This window comes from Cebus imitator, unplaced genomic scaffold, assembly GCF_001604975.1.
Source record: "Cebus imitator isolate Cc_AM_T3 unplaced genomic scaffold, Cebus_imitator-1.0 Scaffold313, whole genome shotgun sequence".
Classification (NCBI taxonomy): Eukaryota; Metazoa; Chordata; class Mammalia; order Primates; family Cebidae; genus Cebus; species Cebus imitator.
The window spans coordinates 1,324,434-1,341,256 of record NW_016107628.1 but is presented as its reverse complement, the minus strand read 5'-3'; the positions used below and the strand labels follow the sequence as shown (position 1 = coordinate 1,341,256).

General features: G+C 36.7%; 1 protein-coding gene across 1 annotated transcript; it reads right to left on the bottom strand.

Annotated features, from left to right (window-relative positions):
• Window positions 1-947: 947 nt before the first annotated feature.
• LOC108286058 (olfactory receptor 10J3-like) lies at window positions 948-1,933 on the bottom strand. The gene has a single exon (XM_037729655.1). It carries the CDS (start codon window positions 1,931-1,933, stop codon window positions 992-994), a length of 942 nt encoding a protein of 313 aa, XP_037585583.1. The 3' UTR covers window positions 948-991.
• Between the last annotated feature and the right edge of the window lie 14,890 nt (window positions 1,934-16,823).

Sequence of the window (16,823 nt, the reverse complement as noted above, 5' to 3'; positions counted from 1 at the left end):
GATGCTCAGACATAAAATGCTGTTTATAACTCAGGTTTAAAGTTGGGAGTATAAAAGAAAAAACTTCTGAAAATTTACCCCTGCAGGCTTAGGAGCTCACTGGAAAAAATTTAAGTCATGCATCAGGTTTCTGTTCATTAATAATTCTTTTCAGAAGTTGTAGTTAAAGTACTTACGTTTATTAACACTATTACAGAGAGTTTTATGTCAACCTGGCAAAATGAACTATACTTTTGCTGAGCCTTTCAACCTCCATCCTTTTAACTCTTGTGTTGAATGTATGAAAAGTGTTAACCTTTTCAGCATGTTCTTCTTTTCTATCTGAGTTTTCTGATCTGAGCATCTGAGGAGTATGGACAGTTCAAGTCTGTGTTCTCTGTAGTTGATGCTTTTTGGCTTTCCTACATCTACACTCTTTACTACTGGGTCAGTTAGAGCAATTCCATCAGCTTGGAAGGTCTGTCTCTAGCTTTTTTTGGTTTGTTTGTTTTTTGATTTACAAGAAAGCCTTCAATGTTCACAGAAATGCATACGTGTGTGTATCTTCTAACTTATTTGCTAAAAATGTGGCATAAATTATTCTGACACCCTTAACAGTCAACTAGAAAATCTTTCTGAAGTGGTTTCCAAACATTTTGCTCATTAGCTTTATAGAACCCTGCTGGACTTTATGTTTTAATGGAGTTACATAACTTGAAATGCTCTCAGGGTATGTGTCGCTGTGTTCATGTGTATGAGAGTACATCAGGTATGCACAATCCAGGCATGCAATTTTTTTTCTACATTCATAAGTGTATGCCAAACTATTTTCTAACTGTTCTAGAGCAGGGCATAGAAGATCATGATAACCTCAAACAGAAACTTCCAATCTTAGCACTCAGTTCAATTTAGTCTAGTCTTCTTGATCCAATACATCAGGGCATTATTGAAAGAGCATTAAATATTAACACATTTATAAACTCAAAGAAAAAGCCTTTACAACCTTTCCTCATTAAGGAGACAGGGGCTTTTGCCCCACGGCCCTGCGCAGAGCATCTTTGACTTCCTTGTTCCTCAGGCTGTACACAATGGGGTTCAGCAGGGGAGTGATGACAGTGTAAGTCACTGAGATGAGTCTGTCCTGTCCCAGGGAACTCTGGGACTTAGGCTTCAGGTAGATGATGGAGGCACAGCCATAGTGGATGATGACCACTATGAGGTGGGAGGCGCAGGTGGCAAAAGCCTTCTTCCGACCCTCAGCTGAGGCAATCTTAAGAATGGTAGAGATGATGAGGACATAGGAGATAAAGACCAAGCCCATAGGTAGCACAAGGGCACAGACGCTGACAACAAAGTTGATGATCTCATTGACAGTGGTGTCTGTGCAGGCCAGCTTCAGCAGGGGTCTCACATCACAGAAGAAGTGGGAGATGACAAAGGCATCACAGAAGGGCAGGCCAAACACAGATGTTACCTGGACAATGGCCATGTCCAGGCCAATTCCCAGTGACCCAGATGCCAACTGGACACAGGCCCTCTTACCCATGATGACTGAATACCTTAGGGGGTTGCAGATGGCCACATAGCGGTCATATCCCATGACTATGAGCAGGAAGCAGTTGTTGATGCCAAAAGTGAGATAGAAGAAGAGCTGAGTGGCACAGCCTTGAATGGTAATGGGTTGGTAAGGATTTAAGAGACCAGAAAGCATTCGGGGAATGATGGCCACAGTGTAGCAGGTCTCAGAGATGGATAGCATACTTAGGAAGAAGTACATGGGGGTGTGGAGATGATGGTACAGGCGAATAATCATCACGATGATCACATTGCCAGAGAGAGTCAGCAGGTACAAAGTTAGAAAGACAACAAAGAAGGCAAGTCTGTGCTGCCACCTGAAGCTGGAAAAACCTTCAAAAAGGATCTCAGTCACAAAAGTAGAATTTGGCTTTGCCATAGAGGTAGGTCTAGGTGTGAAAGAGCTGGGCAGACGAAAGAAAGGTGTGATGAGTTAACCATGAAACAGAGCAGGTTGGGCCAAGGCATTCATTGAAGATCATGTCCATCCTGTGAGCAATGCCCTAGAGCTGTTGTTGGCCATTTGCTCAGAATAACCATCTGTGCCCACCTTCTTCTTTGGAAGCATAGAAGCCTACTGTAGGACCGTGGGATTGAGAGCAGAGATAGAGTTCAGAAAGCAGTAATAAACTAAAAGAGGTCTGTAGAAACAACTCCCTGGTTCTATTTTTGTTTTTTTTTAAAATCATATATGCAGAGGTATATGATCCAGAGGTGTGCTTGCTCTGAAGTGTGATCATATGGAGGTCAGAGGAGCATCCATACTGTTTTCCATCATTTTACCTTCCCAGCAACTGTACACAAGGGTTCCAATTTCTCAACATCCTCACCAACACTCGTTATCTTTTGATAATAGTTTTTTAAAAAAATACTAGCCACCCTGTTATGTGGTGATAACGCATTGTGGTGATGATTTGCATTTCCCTGATGATTAGCGACACTGAACATCTTTTCATATACCTGAATTAAAATCATAATCTATAAGAGATATTTGCATTTCCATTCATTACGGCACCATTCACAATAGCCAAGTTGTGGAAACAACCCAGGTGTCCACTGACAGATGAATGAATTCAGCCTTAAAAACAAAAAAAGAAAATCCTGCTCTTTGCAACAACAGAAATGAACCTGGAGGGCGTTAAGTGTTATAAGCCAGTCACAGGAGGACAAACATTGCACGATTCCACTTATATGAAGTATCTAAAATAGTCAAAGTCATAGCAGCAGGGAATAGAATGGTGGTTACTGGGGAACAGGAAAGGGGAAGTGGGGAGTTGTTCAATTCATGTAAAATTTCAATTAGGCAAGATGAATTAATTCTAAAGGGCTACTGTACAGCATAATTCTTATAGTCAACAATATTATAATATGCACTTAAAAATTTGTTAAGATGACGCCATCTTAACAAATCTCATGTTAAGTGTCTTACCACAAAACAAAACAAAAAACAAAGGGACACAAGGAAGTGTTTAAAAGTGATAGATATGTTTATTACCCTAATTATGATGATGGTTTCACGGGTGTATGTATATTGCCAAGCTCATTAAGTTGTACGCATTAAATATATGAAGTATATTATATATCCACTTACTTCAATAAAGCCGTTTAAAAAAAGAAACAAACAACTACCCGGCCATTGAAGAAGTGGGTCGAGGTCAAGGAAGAAGCAGGCGATACATCAAATGTGCTCAGCTCTAGAGTTCCTTCTCAGCAAACTCCTGAATTCCCAAAGATCCAATGAGGAATAGTGAAGGATAAAAGATGCGAGACTGAGATCCTTTTAACAGCATTAGCAGTTTTCAATGCCAAACGTCCCATGAGAGTCCTGAGTGTTTCTCCTTCCCAGAACCCTAGGTCCTGGTCTTTGTTTATTTAAGTCCTGCATCTAAAATCCTCAGTGACAGTCAAAGAGTAAAAAAGGGAACACTTCTGCTGAATTTTTTTCTAGAGACCTTGCAACAAATATCTTCTAGAATCACGAAAAATGGTTTGATATAGCACTGCAATATTTAGATTGTCTCCTTGAATTCTAACCATAGGCAGAAAAGCTGGCAAATGAATCTGAGGGTGTCTCTTCAAGTAGGGAATAGGTTTTTCTAGTATGAGAGCAAAGACAATATTCATTTAACCAGAGAAGGACAAATCACCCTATTTTCACTTCAATCATGCATATTCCAAGCTATGCTGGGGATAGAAATAAGCTGATCCACCTTCTTTTAGTCTTATCTCAAATAGACCCAGCATGAGAGATTGTACTGGAACAGATTAACCTTGCTCCTTATGCCCACATGTACTCCTAATAATACTCACCATGCTTAACCATTATCTCCATTCAGAAAGCTGAGGACTGTTCTGATTACCACCCTTCCCTTTTCCACACAAAGACAGTGCCTCCTGAAATTCTCTCTTCCTGTCCCCTCCTCCTCATGCTTTTTACCAACACTCTGCTACTGACTGCCATCACCATCCTCTATGATCACCACAATGGCCTCCCAACTAATCTGTCTCATTTTGGTTGATATTAGTCTAAGTCTTCCTCCCAGATGTTGACATTACACTTTTTTCAAAAACCTGTTCATGGAGCTCTCCTGCATAAATTCCTCAATAGCTCTTCGGAATCTTAACCCTAATATTTAACTCATTTGTTAATTGAGTATTTTAGTATTTCATACAGTTGCCATGAAAACTAAATGGGTTACTTGTTTGAAGAGTCTGACCTAGCGTTTGACATATAGGAAACTCTCAATAAATACCAGTGTTATTAGAAGTTACAGTTATTTCTTTTTTGTTTTCCCCAAATTAGCAAGCTTAAATTTCTAAGACGATCAGGGGTAAGGGTGGAGGCTTTTCAATCTAATATTCCTGGATTTGTAAACAAATATGTGATTATCCTAGTCTTAACTTTATAATTGTTATAATTTCCCTTCCAGTTGTTCATATGGACATTTTTATGCTCTTTTAAAATCTTCTTGAAGTGCGTTGACCAAATCCACGCACTGCTGCATGTATTACCCTAACACAGGTGTGGATTAAATTGAATGTAATTTTCAGTTTTGCCTCTAATCCTCTTATCCCTTTCTTGAAGATGCTCCATATTTTACTTCTCCCTCAGGTCATAGTAGTTCATCCAACGAATATATCTAGAAACAATCTGCAGTGACATCTAGATCCCTTGCCTGGGTTATAATTTATAGCGTGGAGCCCATCATTGTAAAATCACAGTTTCTTTATACTTGCCTACAGCAAAATTAGTTCACATTATTTTCAAAATATAATTTCATTTGATCAACTAGAAGATCTTATTCATGTCTGTGGCCTCAAATATTTGCTTCCCTCTTCTCCAGATCATTAGTTAAACTGATAACACCCCCCAAAAATGCTATCCCAGCTCCATCCAAGAGAATAATCAGTAAAAGGATGCTGAGTGGAATGGGGAAATTTAAAATGTAGTCAAGGATAGGGTTACTTACCTAAGGTCTAGGAAAGTAGGTGAGGAGGGAAAAATGAGAGATAAAAAAGAAGAGAGGGTGCAGAGAGACCGAAACCTCAAAATTCAGGTAATCTCATTGACTTCGAAATTTGTATTGCCTTTCCTCACTTTCAAATTACAAAAAAGGTGAAATAGTCCTGTTCCTGACCCAATCCCAGATGAGTGTACTGTTTACAGTTTTTTCTTTGGAGAAGAAAACTTATCCTCGTCTCCTGAATTTTAAAAAATCTCCCAAACATTTTTATTCTATGCATGCATCAAAATACATGTACCCTGTAAATATGTACAACTATTATGTATAAATTTTTAAAACAAAATAAGCCAGGCACAGAAAGAAAAATATCATATGTTCTCACTTATATGTGAGAGCTTAAAAAGTTGATCTCATGGAGGTAGAGAAGAGAATGATGATTACTAGAAGCTGACAATGGTGAGGTTGTGGATGAAGAGAGGTTGGTTAACAGGTACAAACATATAGGTAGATAGAAGGAATCCATTTTGATACTCAATGGTCCAGGAGGCAATAATAATGTGTTTCATATTTCAAGATTTCTAAAAGAGAAGATTTGAAGTGTTCCCAATACAAAGAAATGATACATGTTTGAGGTGATGCACATTCTAATTATTTTGGTTTTATAATTACACATTGTATGTATCAAAACAATCACATGTATCATATAAATATGCAAAATTATATATTAATAAAGCAAACTTTGAAATCTAAAACAAATAGTCTCCTGTGTATTTCAGTTTGCTTAAACTAAAATTGTTGTTGGTTTTACCAAGCAAAACAATTTCTTCAAGAGTTCAATTGTAGGGAAGCCACAAGTATAAGTACTGTGCTAGTGCTAAGGAAAAAAGATGACCCAAGATGGTCTTTTTTCTCATCAAGCTTAGATTCTTGAACAGCCTTTGGTAGAGGATCCAGTTACAGCCTTCCAAGTGCTTTATGGCCACCTTCTCTACATCCGTCTATTCATCTACATTTCCAACTTCTTGGAAATCACATTCTTTCTTATAAGAGTCCACGTTCCCCACTGAGAGCGGTAACAGTATGCGCTGTCATAAACATTCCCCATCCCAGCAGTTAAGCAAGCAAAACTTACCACGTAGCCTGTTTCTTGAGTCTTCTAGAGAGTTGTGCTTGTGCCTGAATTATATCCACCACTCTGGAAATTTGACTTCCTGCAATCATAGATTAAGGATTTTTTTTTTAACCGATAGTTATGCAGTGTTTCTCAGTTTTTTGTCAATGCCCTTTCTAAAATTATTTAAAACCCATCAGTTATTTTACTAACCATTACTTTATAGAACCATGTTAATGTACTGAAGAGCCTATGATTTTCCTTAGCAGAGGGTCACTAATATCACACTGAGCAGAGTTATAGTTCTTCCTCCTTTGCTGGCTAATCTTTAGGAAGCACCAAGAATGTGATAACTCAAGAAACTATTTAGAGAGGAAGGAAATAACGCCTATCTCAGTCTTCCTGTGCCTGACACCAGTCGTGAAGTCACATTAAGTTCCCCCAGATTCTCCCAAGCCCATCCCCTGGAAGAATTTCATCTTTGGGTCACAAAGCATTAACTTTGGCTTAGCTGTTTTTTAATAAGGTACAAATTGTCTGACCCCAATGCTAGATATCTCTGTCTCCAAAACAACACTTACTATTCCCAAGCGATAGTGGCAGAAGACACAATCCAAACAGCAGAGCACCTGGAGACCTCATTACTAAGGCGGCTCGTTTCCTAATCCTGAGAATAACACTTTGAAGAACGGAGTTGGCTTGGCTCTTAGGGACAGTCTCTGGGATGAAAAAGCTTATTTCCCTTATTAGTGCGTGTCATAGTCCTGCTAATATTCATGTCATTTTTTTTGTACATTTATCTGGTGCCAAGGCCTATGGAGTAACTTCATACATGAGAGAATAGAAGAACAATTAACAAGCAGGGTTTACACATGGAGCCTCATACAGAGGGCTGACCTCCAAATAGTCTGACGCTAGAAGTAGTTTAAAGTCTCTGAATTCTACTGATGACCTTTCATACTTTTAAGCTGATCTTTCTCTTCTCTGCACTGCTTGCCACATACCCATTCATTGAGGAGCCCTCAGCTCAGTTTGTCCCAAGGCCTGAGCCTTGCCAGGTAACCTTCTGCATATTAAATCCATCTCATTATTCAGAGCCCAAATAGATGGTAATGAGTGTCTATAGTTGAAAGATATGTAAAAGTTGGCACTCAGTTGTACCACATTTCTAACATTATACCTTTGCATTGGTCTTAGGTTGCTAACTCAATTGTCAGCTCCTTGGATATCAAGACTTTTAGTCATCCATCTTTTGTTCTTTCAGTGAACCTAGAACTGCTACTTCTAAAAAAAATACTGATTACATGTTATTATATGCTAGGTACTAAACTATGCAATACACAATATTAACTCATTGAATCCTAACAATGAACCGACAAGATAGAACAATTGTACTATTTTTTTAGATGAAAACAGACGTAGAGATGTCATATAATTTCTCCTAGGACACTGAGCTGATAAATGGGAAACTAGGACTAAAACAAATGAAACCTGGCCTCATAAGTTGGGCTATGCTGGTAATATTGAATTTAAGTTGTATTTATGTTCAGTGATGGTACTGCGAGTGATAGCAACCTGAAAAACATCTTGGCAATGATGAAAAAAGCATTAGATTAGTTATTTGGCTCACCCAGGTTTTAGTTCCATAGTTGTGACTAACTTGCCAAGTAATTTTTTTCCCCATTTATTTTATTGCATTTTAGGTTTTGGGGTACATGTGAAGAACATGCAAAATTGTTGCATAGGTACACACGTGGCAGTGTGATTTGCTGCCTTCCTCCCCATCACCTACATCTGGCATTTCTCCCCTTGCTATCTCTTCCCAGCTCCCCACCCCCCACCAGCCCTCCCCTATTTCCCCCCAACAGACCCCAGTGTGTAGTGCTCCCCTCCCTGTGTCCATGTGTTCTCATTGTTCAACACCCGCCTATGAGTGAGAACATGCGGTGTTTGATCTTCTGCTCTTCTGTCAGTTTGCTGAGAATGATGGTTTCCAGGTCCATCCATGTCAAGTATTTAGACTGACGCTTATCTGGGCCTTGGTGTGTTCATCTATGAGTGATGATATAACACTGTGGTAGTGGTGCTGCTGCTGCTGCTGCTGCTGCGGCTGATCTACCAGATTTTGCCTCCTACTCTGCAGCCTTCACTTTGTTTTATGTTACCTCACAATAACATGATAAAGTAGACATATACATCAACACTATTATCCCTGTTTTACAAATGAAGAAACTGAAGACAAGTGAGAGAACTGGAAGAAGTAACTCCTTACCAGGATTCTTTTCATTCTGTTACTATTCATATCCCTACAAAATTGCAGGATAGAATTAGCTTTCCTACACCTCTAGAATAATGCTATAGTGACCATAATATATGGATATAGCTACTAAGTCAGTGAATAGTTGAGGAGCCAAGATTCTAGAAGGAAAGAATATGTAGAAATCTTAGCTTGACACTCACTTCTTTGCAGTTTCCTTGAGGAATTGTAATTTGTTATTTGTAGTCTTTGGTCAAAGAACTAATAAACTGAGCAGAGTATCTGGAAATTTTCATATGCTTAAGGGTTATACTGTATGTGAAAAGGTAAAGTGGAAATAAATGAATCCCTCACAAAGACTAAAACTTCAAATTAATTTAATTTCTAGTTAAATCAATATGATCTTGCTTCTAATTACCTGTCAGGAAGCAAAATAAAATATTCTCTAGAGGAAGATAATATAGAGTATCAATTTGTTTTTATAATTTTTTCATATAGTATAGGAGTAGGAAAATTACAGCCCATGAGTCTACTACATGTTTTTGCATGGGCTGTAAGGGGTATAATAGTTTTTACAATTTTAAATAATTGAAAACAAATTTAAAAAATATTTTGTGACCTGTGAAAATTATGTAAAATTCAAATATCAGTAAGCACACACACACAAAAAAACAAATTTTTTGAATCACAACCTGACTCATTCACTTATGTATAATCTGTGGCTTTTTTTGTGTTACTATGGCAGAATTTAATAGTTGCAACAGGGACTTATGTATGATCCACAAACCCTAAATTATTTATTACCTGGCCCTTTTAAGGAAAATGTGAGGATTTCTGACATAGTGTCCAAGATGTAACAAAAATGCACCAGACACACCAGAATAAAAGACCAAAGATCTAAGACTCAACAATTTTTTTTTTAAAAAGCACTCAGTGAAAAAAAAGCCCATAAAATAATTATATTAAAGTTACAAGATATAAATTTAAGATAAATATGACTATGGCAGATATATTCTAAGGTGACCCACAATGAGTCACGCCCATGTATTCTCTTCCTCTGAGTGTGGGCAGAACTGTGACTTGCCTCTGTTCAATAGAATATGGCAAAGATGATGATTATGATGATGATATGTCTCACTCCTATGTTTATATAACATTATATAAGAATTTATCGTAACAGAATGGAGCAAGAATACTTTGTTTCTGGCTTTAAAGAATTAAGTGGCCATATTTTAAGCAAATTTGTAACAGGGTCATGTAGCAAGGAATATAGGCAACATCTAGGAACTAAGAGTAGTTTCAGTTGCCAGCCAGAGAGAAAATACCTCAGTCCTATAACCACAAGGGACTAAATTCTGCTGACAATTATATGAGTTTGGAAATGGATGCCAAACTCCAGGAAGAAATACAGCTCTGCTGATGCTTCGATTGCTGTTTTGTGAGATTCTGAGCAGAGAACTCAGCTAAGCCACGCCTAGAACACTTGCCCAGTGGAAATTGTGTGGCATTTAAAGCTACTAAATATGTTAATTTGTTATGCAGCAATAAAAAGTACTATAGCCATTATTATATAAATAAAAATAGATGACAAATTTTCGAGTCACAGCAGAGAATGAGAAATATTATTTAAAAATAAGTGAAAACACTAGAAACATAACATAATAAGCGGAACTAATAACTTAATACATGTTTTAACACCACATTAGAAATAATTGGAGATAAAATCAGTGAATTGGAAGACATATCAGTAAAAAATATCTAGATTGAAACACAGAGAGAAAAAAGTAGTGTAATATGTATAAAAGCACATAAGAAGCATAGAGAACCCTGTGAAAAGGTCTAGCATATGTATAGAGTACCAGATTAATAGAAGAAATAGAATGTATCAGAAGCAATATACAAAGAAGTAGTAGCCATGAATTTTTCAAACTTGAGGAAAACACCAAGACAAAAATTCAAGAATCATCCTGAGTTACCTACCAATAGTATAAATACATATTCACTGATACATAAAATGCATGTAGGCATATCAAATAAAACAACAGAAAAAGAAAGATATAAAGAAAAAGTCTTAAAAGGAGTTTGAGTAAAAAGATACATTATTTTCAAGGACTAACAATAAAACTAGTAATTGATTGCTTAACAGCAGAAAAATAGAAATTAATGGAAAGATATCTTCAATATACTGAAAAAAAAACAAATGCCAAGCTAAAATTCTTTCATCAGGGAAAATATCCTTTCAAAAGGAAGGCAAAAACAGTAACAGTTTTAGAAATGCAAAAAAAGGAAGAATTTGTCACAAGCAAACCTGAATTAAAAGAAACATGAAAAGGAGTTAGTTAGGTAGAAGAGAAATTTATCCTAGATAGAAACAGAAATTTTAAATAAATTTTAAAAAAACAGAAAAGATAAAAACATGGGCAAGTAAATTAATAATTTATATTGTTCACACTAACAACCATAAGGTCTATGAATTTAAAATATTTATAAATTAAAATACATAACAATAAAAACATTAAAACAAAGATAAATTAAAATTTTATACAGTCTTTATATTTTCTTTGAACTGTAACCTCTAAAATAATCATTAAGATAATACGTATGTAACAAATTGACAAAAGAAAAATGAAAAATAAAAATATTTAATCCAAAATAAAGCAAAAAGATGAGAAGGGAAGTATGTAAAAAATAAGAAAAAAAGAAAACAAATCCTAACATAATACATTTAAATCCAAATATGTCAGTAATTTCATTAAATATAATGAATGTAAAAGAAATAATAATACAATTAGTAAACAGAGAGCTTCAGATTGAATAGGAAAAAACAGAAAGGTTAAAAGAAGAATGGAAGTTAGTTTTCTGAAATAAATTAATAAAATAGACCACTAACTAAACTAATAAAGAAGAGAGAAGAATCAAATAGACACAATAAAAAAATGAGAAAGGCAATATCCATCAGAGTATACTATAGACACCTATATGCAAATAAACTAGTAAATCTAGAAGAAATGGATAAATTCCTGGACACATGCACTAATCCAAGACTGAAAAAGGAAAAAGTTGAATCCCTGAATAAACCAATAACAAGTTCTGAAATTGTGGCAGTAATAAATAGCCTAACAACCAAAAAAAAATAGTCCAGGACCAGATGATTTGCAGCTGACTTCTACCAGTGGAACAAAAAGGAATTGATACCATTTTTTTCTGAAACTATTCCAAACAATTGAAAAGGAGAGAATTTCCTGAACTCATTTTATGAGGCCAGCGTCATCCTAATATCAAAATCTGGCAGAAATACAACAAAAAAAACAAAACTTCAGGCCAATATCCCTGATGAACATTGAGGCAAAAATCCCCAATGAAATTCTGGAAAACTGAATCCAGCAGCACATCAAAAAGGTTATGCACCATGATAAAGTTGGCTTCATCCCTGGGATGCAAGGCTGGTTCAACATATGCAAATCAATAAATGTAATTCATCATATAAACAGGACCAAAGACAAAAACCACATGATTATCTCAATAGATGCAGAAAAGGACTTCAATAAAATTCAACATCCTTTCATGTTAAAAACTCTCAATAAACCAGGTATTGATGGAACATATCTCAAAATAATCAGATACATTTATGACAAACCCACAGCCAATATTATACTGAATGGGCAAAAGCTGGAAGCATTCCCCTTGAAAGCCAGCACAAGACAAGCATGCCCTCTCTCACCATTCCTATTCAACATAGTGTTGGAAGTTCTGTCCAGGGTGAAGTGAAGGACTTCTTCAAGGAGAACTACAAATCACTATTCAACGAAATCAGAGAGGACACAAACAACTGTAAAAACATTCCATGCTCATGGATAGGAAGAATCAGTATTGAGAAAATGACCACACTGTCCAAAGTAATTTACAAATTCAGTGCTATTCCCATTAAGTTACCATTGCAATTATTCTCAAAATTAGAAAAAACTACTTTAAAATCCATATGGAAACACAAAAGAGCCTGTATAGCCAAGAAAATCCTAAGCAAAAAGAACAAACTCAGAAGCGTCACACTACCTGACTTAACTACAAGGCGACAGTAACCAAAACAGCATGATATCAGTACAAAAACAGACACACTGACCAATGGAACAGAATGGATAGCTCAGAAATAAGGCCACACATCTACAACCATCTGATTTTTGACAAACCTGACAAAAACAAGCAATGGGGAAAGGGTTCCCTGATTAATAGATGGTGCATGGGGAACTAGCTAGCCATATGCAGAAAACTGAAACTGGACCCCTTCCTTACGCCTTGTACAAAAATTAACTCAAGATGGCTTAAAGCCTTCAATGGAAAACTCAAAATTATAAAAGCCTTAGAAGAAAAGCTAGGCAATATCATTCAGGACATTGGCATGGGCAATAATTCCATGATGAAAACGTCAAAAGCAATTGCAATAAAAGCAAAAATTGACAAATGAGATCTAGGATCTAACTAAACTAAAGAGCTTCTGCACAGCAAAAGAAACTATCAGAGTGAACAGACAACCTACAGCGGGGTAGGGGGGGTAATTTTTGGGCAGTCTATCCATATGACAAAGGTCTAATATCTAGAATCTACAAGGAACTTAAATTTACAAGAAAAAAACCAAACAACCCCATTAAAAAGCGGGCAAAGGACAGGAACAGACACTCCTCAAAAGAAGATATTTATGTGGCCAATAAACATAAGAAAGAAAGCTCAACATCACTGATCATTAGAGAAATGCAAATCAAAACCTCAGTAAGATATCATCTCACATCAGTCAGAATGGCGATTATTAAAAAGTCAAGAAACAGGCTGGGTGTGGTGGCTCACACCTGTAATCTCAGCACTTTGGGAGGCAGGTGGATCATCTGAGATCAGGAATTCGAGACCAGCCTGGCCAACATGGTGAAACCCCATCTCTACTAAAAACACAAAATATTTAGCCAGACATGGTGGTGGGTGCCTATAATCCCAGCTACTTGGGAGGCTGAGGCAGGAGAATAACTTGAAGCCAGGAGGCGGAGGTTGCAGTGAGCCGACACTGTTCCATTGCACTCCAGCCTGGGCAACAAGAACAAAACTCTGTTTCAAAAAAAAAAAAAAAAGAAAAAAGAAGTCAAGAAACGACATATGCTAGCAAGGCTGTGAAAAAATAGGAACAATTTTACACCGCTGGTGGGAATGTAAATTAGTTCAAACATTGTGGAAGACAGTGTGGCAATTCCTCAAAGACCTAGAACCAGAAATATCATTTGACCCAGCAATCCCATTACTGGTTGGTTATATACCCCAAAGAATATAAATCATTCTATTATATAATCATTCATGCACACATATGTTTACTGCAGCACTATTCACAATAGCAAAGACACAAAATCAACCCAAATGTCCATCAATGATAGGCCAAATAAAGAAAATGTGGTACATATACACCATGGAATACTATGCAGCCATAAAAAGAAATGAGATCATGTCTTTTGCAGGGATATGGATGGAGCTGAAAGCAACTATCCTCAGCAAACTAGCACAAGAAGAGAAAACCAAACGCTGCATGTTCTCACTTATAAGTGGTACCTGAACAATGAGAACACATGGATACAGGGAGAGGTACAACTCACACTAGGGCATGATGGGAGGTGGGGTGTGGGGGGAGGGAGAGCATCAGGAAGAATAGCTAATGTATGCTGGACTTAATACATAGGTGATAGGTTGATAGGTGAAGCAAATCATCATGGCACACGTTTACCTATATAATAGGCCTGCACAACCTGCACATGTATCCCAAAATCTAAATAAAATCAAATAAAATTAAAAAAATACAAAAGAATGGAAAAATATATCATGTGAATACTACTGAAAGAAGGCTGCTGTTTTACAATGATATAAGACAAAAAGATAAAAATGTATTTAAGCTTATTTTGTGGCCGGACATATGGTATTGCTTAGAGAATATTCAACATATACTTGAAAAGAGAATGTATTCTCCCTTTCTTTAATGGAGCATTTAATAAACATCAGATCTGGATGATTCATAGTGTTTGTTAAAGTTTTCTGTATCCTTACAGACTTTTTCTTGTTCTACAAATTACTGAAATAGAATCATTGAAATCTTTAAGTATAATTATTGATTTGTCTATTTCTCCTACCTAATCTGTATTTTTTGCTTCATGAATTTGGGGCTCTATTCTCAGATGTATATAAACTTATTAATTGTATATTTTTCTAACATGTTGACTCTTTTATCACACCAAAATATATTTCTTTGTCTTCTTCCTCCTCCTCTTACGTTTTTTAATTTTTATTTATTTATTTATTTTTTTTTTTACAGAGTATCTCTCTGTCACCCAGGCTGGAGTGCAGTGGGATGATCTCCACTCACTGCAACCCCTGCTTCCTAGGTTCAAGGGATTCTCCTGTCTCAGCCTCCTGAATACCTGAATACCTAGGACTACAGGCGCATGCCACTGTGCCTGGCTAATTTTTGTATTTATAGTAGAGACTGGGTTTCACCATGTTGGCCAAGCTGGTCTCGAACTCCTGACCTCAAGTGATCCACCTGCCTCAGCCTCCCAAAGTACTGGGATTGGAGTCATAAGCCACCACACCTGGCCTTATTTCTTTGCCTTATAATATTTCATATCTGAAAGTCTATTTTTGTTAGATGTTAATACAGTTGATCCTTGAACACTATGAGGGTTAGGGGCATCAACAGCTGCACAGTCAAAAATTTGAGTATAACTTCTGACTCCCCCAAAGCTTAACTGCTAATAGCCTACTGTGGACTGGAAGTTTTACCAATGACATAAGCAGTTGATTAACACATATTTCGGATGTCATATGTATTACCATATTCTTACATCAGAGTTAAGGAAGAGAAAAGACAATATTAAGAAAATCATAAAGTAGAGAAAATGTATTTGTTATTAAGCGGAAGTGGATCATCATTAAGGTCTTCACCTTTTTCATGTTGATTAGGCTGAAGAGGAGAGGAGGGATTGGTCTTGCTGTCTCAAGAGTGGCAAAGGCAAATGAGGTTCATGAAGTAGAAGGAAAGGCAAGATAGGCAGGCACATACTGTAACTTTACAGAAATACATTGTAATTTTTCTCTGACACTTCTGCTTTATTTATTTCTCTAAAAATGTTTCTATATGGTATCAATTCTTCTTTCACCTTCACTTTAATTTCAAGGCTCTATTATCCATGTTGCAAAAAAAAAAAAAAAAAAAAAACCACAAAAGCAAGCTTGAATCATCAGAACCCTTCTGCCAGATTGTCTAATGTCAATATGTTTTCTGGCACTAATTCCTCTGCATCTTCTTCCACGACTTCATCCTCATTGACTGGCACTGGTTCAAAAACACTCATCTCCATTAAATTGTTTTCTTAATGGAAGACATTAATTCCGTTAATTCCTCTGATATGTGTCTATTAGCTCTTGAATTCCTCTGAGATCCCTATCTTGAAACCCTTCACCCTGTGCCTTTTTTATTTTTCCATATCCACAATTCGTTTCATGATTTTCTTGATTGGCTCTGTCATAAATCCTGTGAAGTCATGCACATCATCTGGATACAATTTTCTCTTGCAGAAATGTATTGTTTTAGTCCCGATGGGCTTTCATGGCGCTTTCTGTAACAATGATGGTATCTCCGATGGTGTAAGCCTAACAGGCTTTCATGATGTACTCTATATTGTGGTTCTCTCCCACCAGCATCGAAAATCTTTTTCACAGAACACTGCATGTAGTGAGCCTTAAATGTTCTTATGACCCCCTGATCTAGAGGCTAGAGGCTGAATTAGAGATGTTGTGTTTGGGTGCAAGCTGACCACTTCTATGCCTTTTGTGTTGAACTCATGGCGTTCTGAGTGGCTAGGGAAATTGTCCAACATCAAAGAATTTCAAAAGGCAGTTCCTTACTGGCAAGGTACATACTGACTTTAGAGACAAAGCAACAATGGAACCAATCCAGAAAGAGGGGTTTTGTCCAGACCTTCTTGTTATACAATCCAATGACTGGAAGCTGGTATTTATTTTTGCCCCAAGTCTCAGAAGCTAGCAAGCTTTAATAGATAAGGGCAGTCCTGATTATAAACTTGACTGCATCTGCATGAAAAATTAGAATATGCTCATCTTTCCTGCCTTAAAACCTAGTGTTCTCTTTCTTACTAATAAATGTAATTTGTGACCTTTTTTTCAGAATAGGGTACATTTACCTACATTAAAAACCTCTTCTGGAAGGTATCTTTTCCACTCAATATTTTCTCAATAGCATCTGGGAAATTGCCTGCTGCCTCTTTGTTGGCAGAAGCTGGTTTTCCTGTTGTCTTGACATTTTTTAAGTCAAACTTTTTTTTTTTTTTTTTTTTTTTTTTTTTTTTTTTTTTTTTTTTTTTTTTTTTTTTTTTTTTTTGTGTGTGTGTGTTGG

Bases quoted from the DNA above. Each gene is read 5' to 3' on its own strand.
- LOC108286058 (XM_037729655.1), bottom strand. From the start codon at position 1,933: ATGGCAAAGCCAAATTCTACTTTTGTGACTGAGATCCTTTTTGAAGGT.